Raw genomic sequence first — 24,206 nt, 5'->3', positions numbered from 1 at the left:
TAAATAATTATATCAGTATATATTTTATAGATAGATGATAGATAGATGTGTGTATACATTGTAATAATATCTCAACTTTAAATACATAAAAATTAATCGCACATTTATGACAAGACTATGTCTATTGAATATATACGGGCAAGATCTTATTCGTATTTAGTCACTCTTTCCTTGGTTTACAAACAATGATACTAGATTTAGTATTCCAATAAACGAATTTTGTTTATGCTTAATAAGATAAACAAAACTACATATATAACGTACCTATTAATGTAGATAGAAATAAGAAAAATTACTGAAATTAATAAGCGAAGTGAACCTGAAGAAAGGAAGAACGGTAAGGAGAGTGATCCTGCATGGTGAATTGGCAAACTGTGGGCAATTCTCGTGCAACATGAACAGCACTTTTCTCAAATAGTCCTCAAGTCCTTTCCTTCTATCCTCAACTAACTTCGGGTCCTGTTTTTGCAAGATATTTTTATGGAATTTGAGAGAATATTTTAATCAAATGTTCAACATACAATATACACAAAAACTTATTTACATATGTTACACGAACTTTTTTGCATACCTATTTAAACACGTACACAACATACACAGAAATATGTACATATATAGAACACAAACACAAAGTGTTTACCATTTTTCCAAAAGTCTTTTTAGGTGGAAAGTTAAATTGTTTGACAATTTGGAAATATTTCTTCAAACTGTGATGAAGTTCAAAGAAGTCTGTGTACCTTCTGTATATTATCCACTCTTCATTTCTTATTTTTATGTAGATCTTAAGTTTGATAACAAAGTCAACATTTTAAAATTATGAATTTGATCAGGCTTACAAAAAGCTTTCATAAAATGTTTTGATTCACACAATACAAAAAAATCTGAATTTGATCAGTTTTGCAAAAACCTTTAATAAAATGTTTTGATTCAACACAAATGCCAGTAGGAACAACTACCGACAAAGCAGTACGTACCTGATATACATGGTAGGGACCCTTTGATGAACCTTGAAGAAATGCAGCTGGTATAATCAGATTCATCGACTGAGATGACAATGAATTACTGCGTAAAAAAAATAATTTTTCTACAATTTTCTCATAAGCCGGTATCAATAACAAACACATAGCTCGCATAAATACGCGTAAATCTATGGATCACCAACATTATATGAGCTTGGTGGGTATATATATACTATATATATATATATATATATATATATATATATATATATATACACACAAAAATTAAAAGTTAATAAACAGTTTTTCACCTTATATCATCAGATATCTGCCTTGAAGAGAGCTGTAAATAAATTCATTGTAAATTGTTTTTGATAAAATAATAGATATATGACAAACAAATTTCAATTTTAAAATACGAAAGGCATATAATTTTTTCATTAATACTTCCATAAACTATATAATTTAATTATATATAATAAAAAAAACTGAGTGACAAAACCAACCAGAAGTAAAAAATAATATATAAATTTTAATTTCACACAGGCAGTTGCAGTTAAACAAAAAATCATGGATAAATCAGATATTTTATAATTTCAAATCAGCTGTAAAATAAAGCGCCAAAAACTTGCAGAATACCAATTAGAACTAGTTTACAAATAAATACAACTTTTCTTTTTAGATCCTCAATGACGATATGCATGGTCCTCATCTGCTTCTCCCTATTCAGTAATTTCTTGTGAAGTTTCTCATTAAACTCCATCAATTCCCCATGCATCTCAGCTATCTGCATGCAAGCATGGAAATTAAAATAAATCATTTTTATGAGTCACTTAACTACTGAATAGGTGATAATTAAATAAATTTGATTTTTGAGAAATGTTTATGTTTGTATTTTTCCTCATGATTTGATGATATTTAAAATATCTTGAAGACAATTAATTTAATTAATTAAATGTATCGTTCAAAATGAATATTCAGCACTAAATGAAATTAGGCTATTCAATGGTTACTGTGAAACAATATACCAAATAACTAATGTTATTAGACTCAAGGCATGGCAATCTGGGTGTTATCTTTATCTTATTTTGTATCTTCTGAGCCAGGCGGATACAAAACAAAACGTAGATAACCCATCCTAAAGTCGTCATTCCTTAATTTTTGAAAGAATTTTGAACAATTGGCAAACATCGAAAGTAGCGCAACTGTTCAGTCAGTTTTTGTACCTGCAAAAGTTTGTCTTCATATTCTTTTATTTCCTTAGATGAATCACTGTCTGATGCACACTCTGAAGACGTAGAAAAAAAACCACTAATAACAGGAGGCATAACAATATGTAAAATAAATTTTAATGAATAATAAAATAAAAACTATTAAAAATATTTAAAATTTCACCTTTGAACTTGACAGCTTGCAAGTAACCTTTCATTTGTTCTTTCAATAAACTATTTTCTCTTCAGAAATGAAAAAAAAGTAATGACAACCATATTATATAATGATAAAAATCAAAGGATATCAATAAAGAAATCAATGATGTAGAATAATGGTATAAAATAAAGATTAGTAAAAATCGTGCGTTTGTCGTTGAAACCTCTGAAAAAACGCTTCAAGAGAGTTAATCGTCAAAAAAAGAACAGCACAGTTTCTGGACTAACCTGAGTAATTCGTTGTATTTATTTTTAAGGTCGTCATTTTTTAGACTGCACATCTGTTCATTCATTGACTCAATGGTGCTTCTATATGAAGCAGCCAGGTTCAGTAAGTCCCTACCAAAAGCGTTTGAATGAAATAATGAATATTTGAAGGAAATGAAATAAAATAATGAAATAAATGAATGAATGAGTAATTGATTGAGTGAATAAGTGAGTGAGAGAGTGAGTGAGTGAGTGAATGAGTGAGTGAGTGAGTGATGAGTGGGTGAGTGATAAGTGATTGAGTGAATTAATATATCTACCTAATAATAAACCTTAAATAGAATTTAACTAATTGAAAATAATTCTTTAGAGGAAAGAACTGATAATAAAAGTAATGCAACGTGTATAATAAGAACATGTTATAAAAAATTAAAAACTTCCTTCATAACTCGACTTACACATTCATCATGGAGGATGGGCATTTTTCATCTGTTGTTCAGGTTGAAAGTGTTAAAAGAGGTAAAAATTGAAGCATACAATTTCGCAGAAACAAATAACAAAAATTAATAATGTCAATACCATCAGCAATAATAACAAAATAAATCATAAGAAGAACAATAATAAGAAAAAGAACAACAACAACAATAATAATAATAAATGGACAGTAAACATTACCAGCGTCTTGGCATTTGTGTGACGATGATGAAGAGGATGATGTTGAGAGATTAAGTGACGACGAAGACGTTGGCTGCTGTTCATTTTGAATTGCGCAATATGCTTCTCTCAGCAACTCGTTGTATGGAATGTCATGTGAATCAACTGTTTAATAATTTAAAGGAATATGACAAATTTTTTTTTATTGCACTTGCTTGCTTCCTATATATATATATACATATATATATATATATATATATATATATATATATATATATATATATATATATATATATATATATACCACACCATATATACACCACACACCACATATACACCTACACCGCACACACACAAACACACTCCCTCTCTCTCTCTCACACACGCACACACACAAACACACTCCCTCTCTCTCTCTCTCACACACACACACACACAAAGCGTACGTGAATATGCGCGTGAAAAGCCCACATCATACACATTGCATGTGAAGTAAATATAGAACAAACTATTAAAAACCATCAAAAAATTAACTAGAGAGAAAAAAGAAAGAGAGAGGGGAAGAGAGATAAAGAAAAAGAGAGAGGGTGAGAGAGAGAAAGAGAGAGAGAATTTAAATACGCATACATGATCCATAGGACTCCGAAGCGTTATCTCCATTCAGAACGTGCACCATATTCAAGTTACATGGAAGACCATTTTTGTTAAGCGGAACTAATGACAACTTATTGACCGCATGGCCATTGCTATTATTGGTGACATTACAGCTGTTGTTGTTGATGTAATTATTGTTGTTAGATTTACTGCAGCTAATGTTGTTGTTGTTGTTAGCGTTTTGGTTGTCGTCGAGTTTGCTGCTGTCATCTTGCTTGTTAAACTTCTGTTTGCAACTGTTGTAAATAGAAAAAAGCAAAAAAAGAAATCTTTTTTTGTGAAAAAAAAACGTGTTCTATCAAAGCTATTTGAAAAAACTAGATCATTGCAAATTGATCTTATTAATGAAAATCAGAAGTACACGTCGTATTTTTTAAAAGAGATAACAAATTAAATGATAAACAGTACAAACCGTTGAAATAACTATTTGAAAATAAACACAAACAAAAAGAAAATTACATATTTATTTAAGTTTAATTGCTTAAATAGTGAAAAAAAAATTTAAATTAAAAAAAAAATTCAGTTTATAAATATAGACCTCAGTAATTCATTTTGTGACTGCTTGGTGGTTGTTGTATTTTCGCCACTGAATAATTTCACACCAGTCAAGATATCGTCATCAGGAACTGTGGAATAAAAAAAGATAATAATAATATTATGAATATATTATTCTAATGAAAATTATTGTTGTTTATGAATTTGTTGGATTCTTGAAATTTTTACATTCTGTGGTTTATAAGTGAGGAGAATATTTCATATAGAAAGGGTCGTAAAGTAACTGGTCAAAATTACATTAAATATATAGTAATAATAATAATAACAATAATGATAATAATAATAATAATTATAATAATAATAATAATAATAATAATAATAATAATAATAATAATAATAATAATGGAAAAACGAACATATATATACAAGAAATATGTTGTTATATCCACAACTGTAACTGCACATGCTTAATAATATTAAGTACATTGGCAAAGTAATTTTGTGTTATCATTAATAATGAACTGATAATATTTAAATAAAGAAAAAGATAACAGATACCTGCTGATGTAGCATTAGCATCATCTCTTTTGATAGAATTAGTAACATTATCATCCTCGTCATCTTCTTCGTCGTCCTCATCATCGAATAAAAATATATTACCGGCGTCTTTGTTGAGTGTGATAGGCGATATAAAATTCAAACTAGTTGGTGACAGTAACGCGTCGTGTTGTTCTGCTGTGTCTGCTGTTTTACTAATTACTCTCCGTGATTTCTGTTCGTGAATGTCATTAAAGTTTTTTATGCCATGGTTATTAATGTTATCCGAGTTAAAATTCGTGTTGCAATCATTTTCTTTGGTGGTGCGTTCATAACCGTTCTTGTAATTATCGTATTTTTTAATGTCATTGTCATGTATTTTAATGTTCTCAGTATCAACGTCACATTTATTCACAATGTTATCTTTACTACATCTGAAAATATTATGGGCATGATTTTCGGTTTTGTTTATATCATCTGTCTTAAGATAAACACTATCATTATATGAGCTGTCATTGCTCTCGTGTTCTTCGTAGTTTATATTATATACTGCGCTAGTATTTTTACTGCTAGTATCACCATTACTACTTAGATTACTACTACAATTCCTATCATTTACTGATGGAATGAAGGTGTGTAAGTGTCTGATTGAAGGTTTCTCATTGGTTGATCGTTTGATCGGAGTTGATTGATTGGTCGACGGTGAACTATGATTGGTAAACGATATGTCTTTAAGGATTAAAGAAGTGCTGTGATTGGTCGAAGATGTGGAAGGGTTAACATTTGATTGATAAATCTCAGCTGGGCGTTGGAATGTTTTTGGATTGAGGGCTGAATCTTCAGATGAATTTGTAACAGTCGAGACACCGTCATCATCAAAATTTATTATCTTCGCTGCTTTTTTCTTCCTTTTAACAGTTGCTAAATGAAAAAATTTTTTTATAAAAAGTCACTTGTGAATAAAAGGCATGTAGTAGAATGTTACAAAATTATAGTACTAAAACAAGCAATGATAACAATAGCAAAACAACAGAAAATTATGTGACAATTCGTTATAAAAATATTAAACAAAACAAAACGGACAAACAAACAAACAAACATCCAAACATACATACAAACAAAACAAAAACAAGCAAATGCTGACTGATAATAGGTTGAGAAAGATTGCTGCTGGACATGTTGGCAGTTATGGCCAGTAGTGAAGTTGATTGACAGGCTTCATTGAATTCATCTTTATCAATGTTCAATGCAAATAAGACTGTCGATAATCCTAGAGAATTGTCATCATGAGTGTGTGTGCGTATAAGAGAGAGAGAAAGGGAGAGATAGAGAGAGAAAAAAAGAGAGAAAAAAGAAAGATTAAGTTCACTATGTCCAAACTGACCTGCGGCCATATTTGGCAGGGTGATGGATTTCTCAACGTCTAACATGAATGACCAGTCCTCATAATGTTGCCTGGATGTAGAATGATGTGACGTAAAAGTATTAATAAATTATAAATATAAAATTAAAATTTCGCAATACATCGTTGTGAATGGACGAGTGAATGAGTGAATGAATGAATGAATGATTCATTAGATGGATAAATGAATGAATGAATAAACGAGTAAATAGATAGATAGATGAATGAATAAACGGATGGATTGAATGAATGAATGGGTTACTAACTGAAGTAGATGATCCATGTTTACAATGGCATGGAGGTAGTTCTCCAGCATTCGTTCATTCAGCGACGATCTCAACCATGCACGGCATCTTCCAACGTCCGTGTTCACGTGTCTCAAACCCTCAAATCTTTCCAACTCATGTCGACTCAGCTGCGTTTTTACTACACCCCAATAAGCTGTTGCATTGTTAGTTTAATTTACGTTAATTAATGTTCAAATAGTTTTTATTAGCATTTTATAAATAAATGAAGCATTTAAATTTAAATTTTAATGATTTTTTAATAAACTAAAAATGCCATATTTTTTAGAGGAACCCTTGGAATTTATTTAAAAAACATAGACACTGAAATTGAAATCTGAAACATTGAATGTAAGATATACAGAACATAAAACTAGAAAAACCGTTAAAAAATCCCATCTTTAAATTAAAATTAATAGGTGAAGACAAATATTGAAATTATTGAATAAATTATAAATAATATTGAAAACAAATACATTTGTTAGTCGGAGATTCATAAAGTTTATCATCAACAAATGGTAGGAGTGCAGTCAGCCGAGATAAGCCGGCAACATCCGTCAAGTGCCTGTGAAAGAAAGGAAGATACAAAAATAGGTACACCCATTCTATTTATATCTTGATTAATTAAACCTAATCATTTAATTTAGAGTATTAAAATAAATCTATGAATGTATATGTTTATCCGCCATTCATTCATTCATCCATCCATTCATTTATTAATTATCCACTCATTCATCCACCCACCCATTAAAATATACATTACCAATATAAATAATTAAATAATAAAATCTAATAGAAAAAAAACCTAATAGATGATGCTGGATGTGATGGTGATGGCTGTTTTAATCCATGCTTAAAGACATTATCGAAAGATTCACACAGCAGTTGGATCCTGGTCATAATAAATTTTTCATAATTTAATATAAATATAAACAAATAATATAATATATAAAAATATAAACAAATATTTGTAGAAATTAACAAATTAATAAATCAATTGTTACATATTTAAGAGTTATTTCTACAGTTTTTTTTTGGCATTTTATAAACGTTTTTATAAATGAATGAATGCATGAATGGATGGATGAATGAATAAATGTATGAATGAATGAATAAATGCATGAATGTACAAATGAATGAATGAATGTATGAACAGTTTTACAATAACCTTTCATCATTCTCTGTGGCAAGTTCAGTTTTATAGCCAAATGCTATTTGACACTAATAAGAAATGTAAAAATTCATTTAAAAAACAAAGTGTCAAATTTTTATGAAACATTATCAGAACTGATTATGATAAAAAATGGTAATATATATATATATATATATATAGATATATATATATATATATATATATATATATATATATATATATATATATATATACTGATAAATAAGTATATTTTATGATTATACAAAATTTAAAAAAAATACTGCAGTGGTGTTATGGTTAAGGTGCCTGACACTACTATTGCAGAGAGGGGATTAAAATGAATAAATACTAATACCAAATAATAAAATAAAAATATAAAAACTAAATCAAAAAATTTAAAAACAAAGAGAAATAATAATGAACCTGATTAACGGCACTCAGTAAATTCTTTAACAAGACGACCTTCTCTTTCGATTTATCATCCATCAAATGCAGTGTTTTTATCTTTTGTGTGTGTGTGTGTGTCTAAAGTATGGTCTTTAGCTTTCTACTAATGATGCATCTTTTAAAATTTAAATTTGAAAAAGGCTAATTTTTGTTAGTTTAATTAATTTTAATTTACTATAAAAATAAATATTCATATTTGCTATATTAATATTTATAAATAATTATAGATTCAACATATATTAAAATTAAATAAAATTTATAAAATCTTCACAACTAAATTATATAAAAAGAAAAAAAATAATACATCATTTTATTTAAAATTACATTTCATTGAAATTTGAAATCCTGCATGTGCAACTTGTCCCATGTCATTGCTCAGTCAAAATTGAAAAAAGTCTCTATTGTATATGTTTTTTATATCTTAATTACACTACAGTATGTCTATAGTTTATTAAGCAAAAACTAACCTAACAACATTAAACAATTATAAAAGAAAAGAAAACCAAAAATTAGAAACAGAGTGATGAGTGAGTGTCTATCTATATATATAACTATAACTAAGTTAGTGTCATTTGATGCCATTTAAATTTTAATTCAAACATTGTTTAACTAGTGGTAAATATTTTTATTGTAACGCAACGTTAAAAACTAATTTAATTTAATAAAATTATTTTTACATACCTTCTCGTTTTTATAACAAAAAAACTTTCAATCAAAATAAAAATTTCAAACACCCATCTAAATAATAAATAAAAAAATTTAAAAGTTAATGAGGCTCAAAACCATAGATAATTAAGCCAGATTTTAATTTTGTTTATTTGGAAAAGCCCAGGTGGGAAGCTGGCTTGGCAGTTTGATCACCTGATATCGAAATCTAAAATTAAAAAGAAGAGTTAGTGTTAGGACAAGGGTTAGGTATTAATTTTAATATACTTATGTTTAGCTTGTATCTTATATATGTGTTTTAAAATTGCTTATTTATTGATTGATCTTTATTCTTTTTGATCTGAACTGAACTGGTGAGATTTATTTTCTTTTGGTAGTGTTGTGTTCTTGACTTTTAAACCAATTAATTGTCTGTTGTTATGTTGACTCCAGAGTTGAAGATTGGTTTTACTAATGTTAACACAACATGCTCTGCAAGACCAGTATGTCTTTTATTTTCTTCACGACCAACATAAGACATCCCATTGAATGTGTAACCAGAAGTGCAATCACACAAAAGAAATAACTTCATTCCATACTTGTCTGGTTGGCTTGGCATGTATTGTTTGGATGGCACCCTTCATCTAAACTAAATGTTATCAGTTGTTCGTCGATGATTACATTACATAAGAACTCACAGCATATGATTTTTTACAATTATCAATGAATAAATTCCAAAATTTACAGAATGGAGAAAACTTATCAAGTACTTATACTGTACTTATATCACAGTTGTCAAACCTAAGATAAGACAAGATTTTTTTGAAGCGATTAATGCTGAATGCTGCTGGAAATATTGATCTTCCAGACATTCCTTGTGACCATAGTGATCTGAGTGACTCGTGTTGAGATCTTGCCAAGCAAAAAGAGAATACCAATGACTCCTTTTATTTAACTGTTCAACATTTATAGTTTTCCAGGCATTTATGTATTATATTTTTTTAAAATTAAATTATAATATTAAGTATTCAAATATATTGCCATTCATAAAGTAATCACTGATTATTTTATTTTAAAATGATAGTTTTATTAGTTTATTAGACGGTAATTTATGTTTTTGATTTTCTATTTTACTTCTTAAATGTTTGTAATTTAAAACTATAAATTTGTTTGATTTTTTAACAGGAGCAACAACATTTGTAGCTGAATCAACATACCCCTTAATAAAACAGCATAACAACCACAATGACTGATGTTTTGCACAACTTGCCACCTCCTCCTTTTAACACTCTCCCATCTCAAACACCAACTGCTTGCTACTGGAAGAAACTGTGGTTTGAGTTGAACACCATGAGGCAATCAACTGAATTCTGTGATGTTCAGTTTACTACTTCTGATGGCAAGATTTTCACAGCTCATTCGTTAATTCTTGTTGCCAGCAGTTCATTGTTTAGAAGATGTTTTATAAAAAATAACTTTTCTAGCTTTCATGTTGTTGAATCAAAATTAAATTTGGAGTTGTCAAGTGTTCATTCCAATGTTCTAGAAGTTGTTTTGAATTTCATATATGGATTGAAGCCATCTTCACATGAGGAAATATTAAATCTATTGGTTGGGTCAAAAATACTTGAGGTGGATGAAGCTTACAACTACTGTTTGCATCAAGTGAATTTTAATAAAGAATTGGTAAACATATTAAGAATGAAATTTGATCCACATATGGTTAGTATTGTTTTGCAAGAGAGTGACTATGCAAATGACATTTTCAATAATTCAGAACATTCTTGCTCATTCTATGAAGATGCTCCTTTTGTTATTGAAGAGATGAACTCAATCAAAGATGCACCATTCAACTTCTCAGAAGTTCATTCAAATAATAGCATTGATAAAAATGGATTTGAATTAGAAAATGGTTTAAAATTAAATAATGAGTCAGATAATCTTGATGTTTATTCTTCACAAAACAGTTACCACAATGACTGCAACAAACTGATTGAACTTTCATTTACAGATCTCACATTAAATTCTGAGTGCCCACATTTGAAAAACATGACATATTTTAATAATTCATTTTCCAATGACATTTGTCAGTCTTTGAATGACGCTTCAATTGCAATGGTTGAAAGTGAAAAGAATTCTAACTTTACTGAAAAACATTCAGTTAACAGTTTCATTACAAGAGACACTCATGAGACCAATGCCAGCTCTCATATCTTAAAAATTGTCAATACTAGCAGTACAACAGTCAGTAATAATTGTACCGTAAAAACTGGTGAACAAGTTGGCTCATCTAACAACATGACTGAGAAGAAATTTAATTTAGAAATCGGCAACGAAAATACTTTGAATTCAGATATTAACATAGATTTGCAATCTAGTTTGAATGTTTTAGTAGATCATGGTTCGAATCCTTACTCAATTATTTGTAATTTAACTTCAATCAATGAACTCAGCTGCAGCATGCATGGTTATAATCAGGTTGATGAATGTGTCGATCGTGATGTCAACCATGCATCTAGCGTCATTAACTTGCTTACTCAGAAAAATTGTGATAACGATTTTGACAATTCACTAATATATAGTCAATATACAAGGGATTGTGGTAATGTTGAAATTTTGGCAGAAGTGAATAATCTTAATGAAAGTTTCAACTGGACATCTATAGTACACAATAAACACAATAATAGCGATGATAACATGTTCTATGACATTTATTGTGATGATACTTATAACGACATTAATTACAATTCTAACACTTGGTCTAATTCGATAGGGAGTGATAATTTTGATTCATATGCTAATAATTTTAATGATAACAGTAAGATAGTTGAAAATACGATTTCTTCTGATGTCACAACTGAAACTTATGATACTCTGATTAGGTTCGGTTTCAACTTTTTACATTATGTTGGTCTTATTACAAAGCACTTGTTTCTAACTTTATTTCTTAAATAAGTTTCACTTTTTTTGAATGAAGAAAAGAAAATTCTCCTCTCCCGACATATTCATCACTGAATTGTGTTTTGTTGCCAAGCAATGATGCGAATGAAACGCAATCAAAACCGGTAAAGCGTCAGACAAATTTTGTTTGTCATGATTGTGGAGAGGTCCTGAGTACGTGTTATAAACTGCAAGCTCATCAACTGAAGGAGCACCACAAAGGAAAACTTTTCATCTGTAAGCACTGTATGTTCAGAAGTCCTCGCAAGAAAGATTTGCAAGGTTATTCGTTTTTTACAATCCGCTGTTCTAATTACACTTTAATTACATTTCATAGTTACATTACAAAATATCTTTTGACTTCAAGCAAATAATGAACAAAAACTTGATGCATCTTAGAGATAGTTTAATTGGTGTTTTTTTTGATTTATGAATGTTGTATTTTCGTTTAAATGTTAGCTCATTGTTTGTCTCAACACGGCGATCAGCCCACTGGAGTGAAGATTTATGTTTGCAGTTGTTGTCAGTACAAATGTATTGACAAGTACAGGTTTGAAGAACACGAGGCCATGCATTTAGGTTGTCTAATTCATCATCATAATCTGTTTTCATTTAATTTTATGCTGTTGAGACGCGTTTTTTCGAAAATGAACTTTACTGAGCAATCATTGCAACTCATTTTTTTGAATGAACCATTTTCCCAGGCATTCAGAAGTTCAAATGTTCGTTATGCGATAAAGCCTACACAACTCGAAGAGGACTGAAGACTCATCTGAAGTACCATAGTGCCAACAAACCATTCAAATGCACCATGTGTACTGCAGAGTTCAAAGTCAAATCAAAATTATCAGATCACATGAAACTTATTCATTTAGAAAAGGTCAAATAATTCAACGAACATTTTATAGTTTTACGTTAATACGATTAATTTATCGAGTGTTCAATTAAATTAACATCGTAATTGTTTCGTGGCACATCCACTTTAGACTTTTAATATCAAATGCCCTTTAAGGACATTGTATTATCTCGCGATTGTTATGTGGTTTGGTTGACCGTTTTGTATTATTTTTATTTCCTTATTTACTAATGTTCAGTATTTTCTTTTTATTTAATGTTCAGTGTGACTATCTTCTTATAAAGTAGTTGGACTTGTTCACTGCAGGAAAATGACAAAATACCACACATCACCGTTAAATAAAAAAAGTAGTAATGAATTTACAAATTGCAATCAAAGGGATTCAAACCGTACAAGTGCGGTTACTGCGATCACTTCACTGCCATACGAGGTAACTGCAACCAGCACATCAAGAAGAACCACCCTGGATTGCCCATCAAGGTTATCGACACCGTTCCAGGCAGAAAAAAGGTGGTTGCTATTTTTCGCACGTTGTTTTCATTAATTTCTAAAATTTCCGTTCGAAATCTACGCAAAATATTTAAACTTTTTTCGCTAACTTTTGAACCAGTTAACCTTTTAAACGAAACATTTAATGATGATGTTTAATTTTAAATTATTATTTTGAAAATGCAGACGACCGTAAATTACGACTATGCGAATTTAGAAGGGTCAGATATTGATGAACTCGAAGAAATAAGCTCGAACATCAAAAAATCAAACCATTAACTGGCATTTCTTATTTTTATCCTGTTTAAATTATATTATATACTTTTCTTTATTTATTGCCGCTGCTTCATTTGGTGCTATCAAAATTATTTCAATCTATTTATTTGATTGATTTAGTTCAAGATGTCCATTTTCGCTTACCAGCTGACTGAATTGACGTGCCTTTTAAACAACAGAGTCTTGTGAATTTTCGTGATTCATCATAACAAACTTTTTTATTAAAAGGAACAGAAGAAAACATTTGAATGACTGAGATAATAAAACCACTTAAATAAACATTTGAAAGGTATTTGTTGAGTGGTGCATTCATTACTTGTGCACGTTCATAATTCACATCTACTCTACTATATAATACATACACCATTTGATCAGCTGACTCGATAGGTGCGGTGCATCAATCAATAACATTCACGAATAATTTAAACAAACTGTTAGAATAACGTGATATAGTTGCATGTGACTGTTAATTTCTGAAAAAACTTTTAAGTGTCCATTTAAGAGTAGAGTTCACACAGCATATAAATGATTAGTAACCGAGAAAAGGAAACATTTGATCAGAAAAGTATGAATCATAATGAATATTTGAAAAATTTTAAAACCATTATTCATGTAAATATGCACAAGTAAACACGCACGCACTCATACACATCGATTTTATACAATACAATATATACACGCTTTTTACAGATAAGAGTGTACAAAAACAAACATTATAGTACGATTCATCTGATACAACAAGCAATAAATTCGAAATGCCCCGAATATAAAAAGATCCTCCTACAGTTTTGTTTTTACTCAATGGTAAGAAGTGCTGCAAAATTTTCTACATTACAAGTCTGTATTGCATCTCATGTGGGGTGCACAGGTGGCAAGCCCCGTAATTCTAAGAAAGTGTGATGTTTAAGAATGGTAGCACTGAAATGTACAGCGTTTGTGTTAGGAGGTCAGTCGCGTTTCACGTGTGAAATTGCGGAAATGTCAAATAAATTAACTCGCTATTCTAAATGTCAATTTAAAAACATCAATAAATAATAATAACTAGATTGAAAAATGATTTAACTGGACAGAATTTAATTGAAAAGGTCGATTCATTTATAATACAATTAACAGTTGAATGGTTTAAAATATAAACAACATAAGTGATGAACAAATGCGAATTAATGAACAATATTAAGACTTTTGACCGCCTGTCTTCTTACATGTATCAGGGTTCCAAGGTTTGGCTTTGACCCTGTAGAACCTCGTGCCAACAGGCAACATGAAACGGTTGTTTGACTGCAGTATAAAAATACGCGTTGGTATAACTATTATTTGATTAAAAATAAACGAAAAGCATAACGGAAAACCAGTTTTAAAAATAAATATTGAATTATTTATAAAAATTAAAAAATCTGGCGACGATTTCTGCCATGACGAACTTTTTTAACTTGACATTGCTCTCTTTCGGTAACTTCGGCAACGATCCATACTGACGTGGAAGACGTTGGTGACGATGACTTAAATAATGAGGACGATGACGACGCTGACGCTTGAATGGATATAAAATACAAAACTTAATGAATTGAAATTGTTAAATAACCACACAAATATATCCAAACATAACTAATTTATATGAAACATTGAGGCCTTACATTAATAAATAAATGGCGGTGATGTCAAAGGTGTTAGAGTTATTTATCTGGCTTGTTAAACTACATGTTTTTGTCGTTACATAACCAGTTAACAAAATTGCATTGTATAGGTATGAATACTAATATTAATATTAGGCTGTCAACTTATCGAGTCTGTGTATAAGTTAGCTAAAAATTTCACTGAAGATGACGAAATTAAACCTAGCTATAATTCTAAATAATATCACTGAAAATGAATTGAATAATTTTTAAATTGAAACAAACGAAGAAATGAAAGACGGCACAGAGAACTGGCAGACCTTCAGTGCTAGATAGTCCCAGTCCTTCGAGAGAATCAACATGCAGGAAGTGTTTGTTGTTGGAACTGGTCAGGTAGGCAACATAATGTCCGGTCTGCTGGTCCAACACGAACAACGTTATGCTCCCCACGTTGCAACTGTTTTAGATACATCAGCATACACGTGCATTAGAGTTATTTTCATTGTTAATATTATAACTATTGGTTTTATTAGTACTGTCATACCATGACATCACAATGTCTTTATTATTAATCATCACTAGCGTCACGCACAATGAGTGCACTATGCAAACATTATTTTAATATTTTTTGCATTCTCATTTTAATATTTTTCTCAGAGGTCACAAATAAGAAGCATACAAGACAGAGCGCACGTAAATACGCACGAATCGCCTACAACATCACATACACTGCTTGTGATAAGTAGGGATCTCTCTGCCTTAAAACCCGGTTACTGCAACAGAAGTAACAGGCCCCTCAACCGCTACGCCATCTCGTCGCTGAATTTTTATTGTATAACGTAACATATTTTACATTACTATTAATTTCTATATTCTTTTTATGAATGCAATTTTTCTGAAAAATTAACACACCTAGTAACGTTGACATTGTTTTGGAGGTCTTTGCGAGAACTTTGTGACATGTTGAGCTTCATCTAGAGAATAAATTATAAAGATATAAGTTGATGTGTGGCATTTCACAATTGCTCTAAACTGAACATACACTAATCAACTTAGTAAAAAAATAGACGAGTCAGTCTCAAATGTAACATAGTCAAGTCATTTATCATATTGTTGAGAGTCCAAGCAAATGATGGGCAATTTTTCAACTACTTACTGCAATGAAAGTGCGTTTGTTTGCGTTATGGAATCAACGAATACAAATGGACAATAATGACAATTTCAATTAAAAATAGCAACAATAAAGCAAAAATGCTTACAAGTTGATCTTTTAGTTTTTTATTTTCCTGTTTCGTGTTTTTCAAATTCTAAAATTTTTTTTAAAACGTTGAATGAAACTTTTTTTTAAATAACATGGGAAAATTAAACGCGATACAGCAAACAAAGGTGCTTAAAATACACTTATCAAAAATAAAAAACAAAAAAAACGCTATTAAACAAAAATAATTCTAACATCTTCCAGTTGGAAGATTCTTTCGAAAGTTGATTGATCAACAGACTGACTGATGATTGATTGGTCCATCGTCAACCGATTGACAATTAAGGGCGAAGTGATGGCGGCCTGTGTAGTGGTTGGTTGATTAACAACAACGTCAGATGACTTGCTTCTCATAATCTGCTGCTCGAGATCTTCAATTGTTCTCTGTGCTCCCGCCAATGGTAAGTCTAAGTTCTGCTCGCTGTTTTGATCAGCATGATAAATTTTACAAATATAGTCAAACAGTATAATCAACTTAATTTCTTAAATAATCAGTGTTAAAGAGCAATAAGATAAAGCTGTTGTCTCGTGTATGAATCTAAAATAAAACCGATCAGAGCGGTAGATTAAAACAATTGAAAACGTCTTGCTCTCTTAATAATGCGTACCTCGGTCATCGAACGCAAACGAAGCACTCCTTACGAGTGCCGTGACCATTTAACGCAAACGAAGCACTACTAATGCTAGAAGGTGGCAGGGTGTCGGAGTCGGATACAAATTGTCTTTGAGTAAAAATTTTCCGACTCCGATTTTTGGAAAAATTTCTAACTCCGGGTTTCGACTTTCAGAACAAATTTTTCAGCTTGCTTTTATTTTAGATTTTTATTAAAATAAATGCCACTACTATTATCTTCCTCGGTAAAACTATTCTATATTCATATTTTAAATAAAATATACTGAAAGATAACTTTTTTTGACATTATTGGGCACTGGTTGATTTTCGTGGCTGTTATCAAAAATAGCGTTGCAAAAAACGCTATTTCGGAAACGTCGCAAAAATTTCGCGGTTGGAAAATTTCAAAACAGTTTTTAAAAGATAAGCATTTACTATATCTTCTGTATTGGTAAAATAGGTTCAAATGATTATATCATAATTGCGATTTCATTTAAGTCCTGGTTGTATTGTGATTTTAATGAATAAGGAAATTGACAAGATAACATTGGGAATTAAGAAAGTTTGAATTTGTCGAATAAAAATTTGATTTTGATACGATACGACCAAATTTTGAAAATGATTTGTTTGTACATTAAATATAATGATGATAATGTTGACTTAAAAAGCGCCCTGGAAACAGAAAAAAATCCTGTCAGACGTTTATCAAAATAAAAAGTTTTTAATGAGGACTTGAATGACTGTGTAGAGCTCGGTTGTGTAGAAGCGAATTCCAAACGTGAGAAGCAGCATGTTGGGATGCACGACTAGCAATATTGTTTGTTGTTTTATGCTGACAAAACGATGGCAGAGCGAAGTTGACGATTGCTTGTATTAATATGTAGAAGATCACTGAGATACGACGGTGAATGCGAGATTGAAAGTTTGAAGACGATGACGACGGTGTATCTGAATTGAGTACTACTCTAGCGGCTCTATACCTTATTCTCTGGAGACGTAATTCTTGACTTTTAAATATTCCATATAACACAGAATTGCAGCAGTCCAATTTGGACAGTATCAAACACCGTGCCAGATCACTAGCCAAAGCGGTAGAAAGAAACTGTCTAATATGTCATATTTCTTTTAAATGATTATTACCGAATTTTGCTATAGACGCAATGTGATTTGAAAAACTTAATTTTTTATTTAGGACTAATCCAAGTGTCTTTAGTGTGACAGATATCGGGACTAAGGTGTCTCCTAGTTGGACTGATGTTAAGTTATGTACATTATTTATTGAGTAGAAAGACCCCAGTATTATGAGTTCGGTTTTATTGGAGTTGAATTGTAGATAGTTATGTAGGAACCACTCTTCCATTGATGCGATGCATGTAATAAGGATGTTGATATTTGAAGGAAGCTCTTTAACGTTTGATGATATATAGAGTTAAGTATCGTCTGCATATTGGTGGTAACGTATGCCATCATTTTCAATGATCCTGCCGATAGGTGAAATATAAGCTGTAAATAAGAGTGGTCCAAGTGCGGACCACTGTGGGACACCATGAAACAGATGAACTATTGGAGATGAGTGTGTGGATATTTTGACAAATTGACTGCGACCAGTTAAGTATGAAGATAGCCAGGAAAGGACGGAACCCTTGACACCAAATTCAACCTCCAGTCGACGAAGTAATATGTCATGACTGATTGTGTCGAAGGCAGCTGACAGGTCCAGTCCAACAAGAATTGTGGTTTTTTTATTATTGCATGAATTAAACACATTATCAAGGATATGAAGTAACGCCGTTTCATTAAACGATTGGTCCGATAAGCTGATTAAGCTTATTTTTAATAAGGTGAATAATTAGGATGTGAAATGATTTTGGATATAGATGTAAGAGTTCAAATGAGTATATCATAATAACGATTTCATTCAAATCCTGGTTGTATTGTGATTTTAATAATGGTTACAAATAAGAAAATATCAACAAATACGCTGCATCATCGAAACTGATAGATACAATTGAACACAATTTTCAAACATAAATTATAAAATTATCATTTTCCATTCATATAAATAATGTAGCAAATAAATATTAAAAATATTTACAGCATTAAATCAGGTAAATTACGAGTATATTACAAGACAGTTAACATTACACGGCGGCGCATACTAAAGAGTGCACCCGTTTATAACCTTTTAAAAACCAACATGGTTGCCTTGTAGGTAAGTTTGTTAGAATTTATTACATGAACATAAAAGATTACGCATCGCTAAACAAATATAGATTCTAAAAAACATAAGTTAGAAAAATAATTTTTAGATTATAAACAAAAAATTTTCAATTTCATAACGCTATCCGGAATCGAATGATATATCTCAGGCTCGTCTAAAAACTCTAACAAAAATTTCAGACTTTGATACCAGCCAGTGGTTAGTGTTCTTTAAACAAAGGATAAAAAACTGAAATTATTACCACATTGTATTTTACAAAGTGAAGCACTTATCTTATATTAGGCAAGAATATCGGTCGCCGGTGATTATTTAACGACGAAAAACCTTTCTCGATGAACTTCAAGTTAAAAAAGTACATTTAATCAATGGAAAACTGAATACATCTATTGTTTCATAAGATTTTAAAGGAATCAAATCCATTTTATCAAAATGAAAAATGCCAAATAAAATAAATACACAAACAAGTATAAACAGAAAGACATAAACGATAGACGATACAAAATCATAATATAAAACACGATTGTCAGTAAACTATAAACCATGGAAAATATAATTAATAAATACATTGATTCGCGAATCTTTTCGCGAATTGATTCGTAAATCCATAATTTGACTTTTTATGATCTACTAAAAAATTCAGTAACAGGTGATTAATTATAGAAATACAAAGTGAAGCCCTTATCTTACAGTAGGCAAGAATATAGGTCGCCGGTGATTATATAACGACGAAAAACCTTTCTCGACGAACGTTAAGTTAAAAAAGTACGATACTAAATATCCATTGGTAAACACAAAACACATTTAATCAATGGAAAACTTAATACATCTGTTGTTTCATAAGATTTTAAAGGAGTCCAATCAATTTTATCCAAGCGAAAATTAAGAGGGGAAAGAGGAAAAATACTAATATCACAGATAATATGCAGAAAAAAATGGGAATGATATTATACCTTTCGGCATCATTGGGCATCCCGCCATCCGAAGGCACTTCGCCGTATTTCATAAGTTTTTCTAATTTTTAAAAGATGGAAATTTTAATGAATAAAGAAAAATCGAAAAAAATAATTTAAACCTTTAGCAACGATTAAAAATCACTTTTCAGAAAATTTTAAAATGAGCACCTTTTAAATCAATTATGGATGATTCAAGCCTTTTTATGTATTCATCCCTGGCTTTGGTGGCCTGTCTGAGTGCCAAGTTGAATGAGACCTGCCTACCTTCTTCGTTCTCTACTGTGATGCGTTCACGTAACTCACGCCTCTCTTTCTCCATCCTCTCAACTGTTTCGTCGTGTCTTTTTTTATGCTCTTCCTCGAGCTTTATAATGAAATAAATAACAAATGAATGGAAGAATGTAAGCTTATAATGAGATTTGATATTAATTAATTAACTGCTTTTATTTAATTGTCTGAAAAGAAATAAAAACAATCAAATGAAATACCTTCAACACAAATTCTAAGTGCTCTTCTTTCAGCTGAGCAATCTTTTTCTCCAGCATTATCTGATGTTCTGCCATCTCTATGTTGTTTGATTCGACTGATGCATGTTCAGGTTGTCTTGCTGCATCGTTTTTGCTCCCCCATGCAAAATCTCCAACAGATGGTGTTGAAGATGTTGCCATGCATACTTTCTTATCTTTCAGCTTGTTGAATTTCGATCGATCAATTACATTATCTTCTCTAATGAACTTCAAAGCATTAGAACATTCGGCGAATAGATCTGGTATAAGGCTAGAAAGCTCTGCACTGTAGTCTTTCCCAGTAGAAAATGACAACACCTCAGTCGAACCAGATCTTAGTGAGTCATTGTATTCATTAAACCATATCTCCTGGCGCAACGAATTCAACTCTGTACATAAATTTCTCAGTTGGTTACAGAATAGGTTCATGTTGCTTCTGTGTTGACATTCAATTTCGGCTATCCTACATTCTGAGATTTGTTCATATTCTTCTTTCAGGTCACTCCTGACTTTCATCTGCTGATCGTTCAGTTTCATCGTGAACTCATCTTGCATCTTCTTCATCACATCAGGTTTCACGCAACTCTTCAGTTTTTCTTCCATGAATTTGTTTTTCGTTTCCAACTCCGCTATTACATTTTCTTTTAATTGCAAATCAGCATGGTAATCATATTTCAATTTCCCCAATTCAACTTCATTCTCCAGTATTAGGAAATTAATTTTCTCCTCCAGTTCTGCTTTAATCAAGTCCTTATCCTTCGACGCCTTCCGGTAAAATTCGTCCTTTTCTCTAATTTCCTTCTCGTTATCTTCAACATTTTCTCTCAGCACCTTGACCTGCTTGTTGAGGTGTTCGATTTGGGAGAGGGCGTCTTGCAGTTGAGTGCCACACATCTTCAATAAATCCTCCTTTTCACCAAGCACCATGCTGTTAAGTTTTTTATTGAAAGTATCATAGATTAACATCTCATCTAAAACTAATGACAAAAATGATTGTTGACCGTGTTTAACATCCTTCAGGATGAGATTTAGGTCGGACATGACTGATGTATAAATTTTTGTATAATTTACAGTTTTAAATGACAGAGTTTTATTCAAACTATCCAACTTTTGATTCAATTTGTTAAATTCCTTATCTCGATCTTGCAGTAGTGTCTGCAATTCCAGGATCTGGTCGGATTGAAAACATAAATTTCTATAAACTGGTATGAATATCAAATTTCGATTTTAAAATGAATAACTTCATAAACAAATTTACTTGTCAACCCTTTCGATACAAACTATATACAAAAGTAAAAAAAACCAGTATAACAAATCTTTCAGATAATAGAAATCATAATAATAAAAATAATAGAAACAACAGCAATAACAATGATAACAAACCCGAGCATCCTTTTTAGAGGATGCTGGGTCGGTAGTGGCACTTGAATGCATGGACTCGTCGAAATAAAAATCTGCTGTAGAGAACCCGTCGTTGTGTGCATCTTCATATTCTTGAGACGTACCCATTGGAGATTGTTGTTGTTGTTGTTGTTGCTGCGACTTGCTTGTCGGTATCATGGATGACACCGTTTCTGTTGTTGTTGTTATTGTTGTTGTTGTCACAGTAGACGTGGTAGAAAGAGATGTGGTGATCGATGTCGATGGTGCTGGAGGTGACAGTTGAGTTAATTTATTTGTTGAAGTTTTTCGATGCAGCATTTCAAAGCTTTGAGAAAGTGGGCTGTCACTGTGGAGCTTATCAGTAGCCTCAGCAAAATATGTGAAGTTGATTTCCGTCTGTGTGACTGCATCATTAGATGTGCATGAACTGATAACTTTGTTTGTCGATGTGGCCGCTGCAGTATCTGTCGCTGCTGTTGCAACGTCGCCGGCGGTCGCGTCGCTTGTTCCATCCGTTACCATCAGTGTTGATTCGTGGACTTCAGACGTGGAACTCTCAACTCTGTCGTGTAAACATTTAGAAACTTAAACATGACAATAAGCATAATAACGAAGTAAATATACATACAAATCATCATCACTAATGTTCAAACACATGCAAAATATAGAGCACGGTTTTATCCAATAACCACTATCAAAGTTGTGTTGCCGGTGATGTAGTGTGTGTATTTGTGTGTGTGTATGTGTGTGTGTGTGGTGGCTACCTGAGATAGGATGTGAGTGTTGGAAGAGAATTAGAGAGATGTACAATATCTTCTGGCTTGATATCAGGCAGTGACGTGTCACACTCTGTGGGACATTTCATCTGCAAATCAATTAACAAAGTAGTATAGTTTATTAATTGAACTGTCGTGGGTAAAAAAAAGTAATGTCTCAAAGTCTATAAAATGAACATAAAACAACTAGCTTTAAAACTTGGCATTTCATATTCACAAAAACATAAGGAGCAAGCACAGAAATGCTAACAACAACAACGACAACAACAAACAACAACAGCAACAGTACAACAAACAACTTACAGCAAAACGTGGTGGCTTGTCGAAGATGCCTGGAAACAAAAGCTGCAAAAAGTGTTTCTCTGTGGAAAAACAAAAACATTTAAAAATTTAATTCATATAAAGTTAATTCATTTTTGCAAAAATAAAACCTTACTCAATAATACATACATACATACAAACAAACAAACAAACATAGCGAACAGGCAAATTGCAGTTGACGAAATTTTTTATTTTTTGTAAAGCAGTCAACATAGTTGCTATGTACCGCCCCAAACAAAATTAATATTTTTAAAAAAAAGACTTGAAGATATTTTAGGTTTCATAAGCTTTCACCATCACAAGAAACATACGTTATTGATTTCAATTTCAACTTAACAAATATGGACAGTGTTTCATCATTCAAAGGTCTTCTCTTCGCATTTAATAATTTCACTAAACCAGCATCGAAAAACCAAAAAAAGGCTACAAAAAAACAAAACTAAAATACCAAAATCAAAACTAACCAAGTGGAACATTTTCATCAAACTCCATCCTCTTCTTCATTTCCATCTCGTGCATCTCAGTGAACGATGACGACATCTTACTGGCTTGCTGGTCACGTGAATTAATTATTTTCATTCATAATTATTTCCTTATGATTTATAATAAATTTTGGAAAATATTTAAATTAACTGATTATATAACACAGCTGCTAAAATGACTACATGTACTGTACATTGTACATGCCTTTATTTCTGTACATAAATGCCCGTGTTTTAACTAACAAACGAGCGTCAAAAATGTGTGGAGCCAGAAAACCAAACCACCAATGACCACATCAAAATTAGTAACAGCATGGCATTAGTAAATTCAGCTTCATTGAAAACGAACCAAACGTGTACATACATTGAGAAAATGTTTAGCAAATTTCTTTCTCCTAACGACTTCCGTGACTGTCTTACAAAAATAGGATGGGCAGATAATGATACGGTCTAGGAGCAGAAATCTTCTTTTCAAGTTATTCAACGTAATGTATATCAGCTTGACCTTCGAGTCTAAGCCCGCTATTGATTGTTCAGTTACCATCAACCAGCTACAATATTGAATAATTAATTAACCAATCAGTCTCAGTTAATAGTTAATCAAATGAATAATTAATAAAATAATAATTAATAAAATTTACCTAATGAACAATTT

General features: G+C 31.3%; 3 protein-coding genes across 3 annotated transcripts; 1 reads left to right on the top strand and 2 right to left on the bottom strand.

Moving 5' to 3' along the window:
• Nucleotides 1-267: 267 nt before the first annotated feature.
• Nucleotides 268-1,752, bottom strand: HELRODRAFT_73826 (hypothetical protein; the record flags this gene model as incomplete). The annotated part of the gene is made up of 4 exons (XM_009014270.1): nucleotides 268-459; nucleotides 641-781; nucleotides 975-1,094; nucleotides 1,609-1,752. 4 exons carry the CDS (start codon nucleotides 1,750-1,752, stop codon nucleotides 268-270), a joined length of 597 nt encoding a protein of 198 aa, XP_009012518.1.
• A 9,693-nt stretch (nucleotides 1,753-11,445) lies between these two features.
• On the top strand, nucleotides 11,446-14,574 carry HELRODRAFT_109653 (hypothetical protein). Its single transcript, XM_009014269.1, has 6 exons — nucleotides 11,446-11,746; nucleotides 11,842-12,086; nucleotides 12,264-12,383; nucleotides 12,509-12,684; nucleotides 13,039-13,170; nucleotides 13,336-14,574. The coding sequence occupies exons 1-6, from the start codon at nucleotides 11,562-11,564 to the stop codon at nucleotides 13,426-13,428; spliced, it is 951 nt and encodes a 316-aa protein (XP_009012517.1). The 5' UTR covers nucleotides 11,446-11,561; the 3' UTR covers nucleotides 13,429-14,574.
• Nucleotides 14,575-14,598: 24 nt separating this feature from the next.
• Nucleotides 14,599-17,701, bottom strand: HELRODRAFT_168407 (hypothetical protein; the record flags this gene model as incomplete). Its single annotated transcript, XM_009014268.1, has 6 exons — nucleotides 14,599-14,703; nucleotides 14,847-14,896; nucleotides 15,359-15,495; nucleotides 15,951-16,012; nucleotides 16,492-16,599; nucleotides 17,642-17,701. The coding sequence occupies 6 exons, from the start codon at nucleotides 17,699-17,701 to the stop codon at nucleotides 14,599-14,601; spliced, it is 522 nt and encodes a 173-aa protein (XP_009012516.1).
• Between the last annotated feature and the right edge of the window lie 6,505 nt (nucleotides 17,702-24,206).

The sequence above is a fragment of the Helobdella robusta genome (genome assembly GCF_000326865.2).
Source record: "Helobdella robusta unplaced genomic scaffold HELROscaffold_13, whole genome shotgun sequence".
NCBI lineage: Eukaryota > Metazoa > Annelida > Clitellata > Rhynchobdellida > Glossiphoniidae > Helobdella > Helobdella robusta.
This window is presented reverse-complemented; position numbering and strand designations above follow the sequence as displayed.

Coding starts and splice junctions, on each gene's coding strand:
- HELRODRAFT_109653 (XM_009014269.1), top strand. CDS start 11,562: ATGTTCTATGACATTTATTGTGATGATACTTATAACGACATTAATTAC. Junction 11,747..11,841: donor ACTTATGATACTCTGATTAG/GTTCGGTTTCAA, acceptor TTTTGAATGAAG/AAAAGAAAATTCTCCTCTCC. Junction 12,685..13,038: donor AACTTATTCATTTAGAAAAG/GTCAAATAATTC, acceptor TTGCAATCAAAG/GGATTCAAACCGTACAAGTG.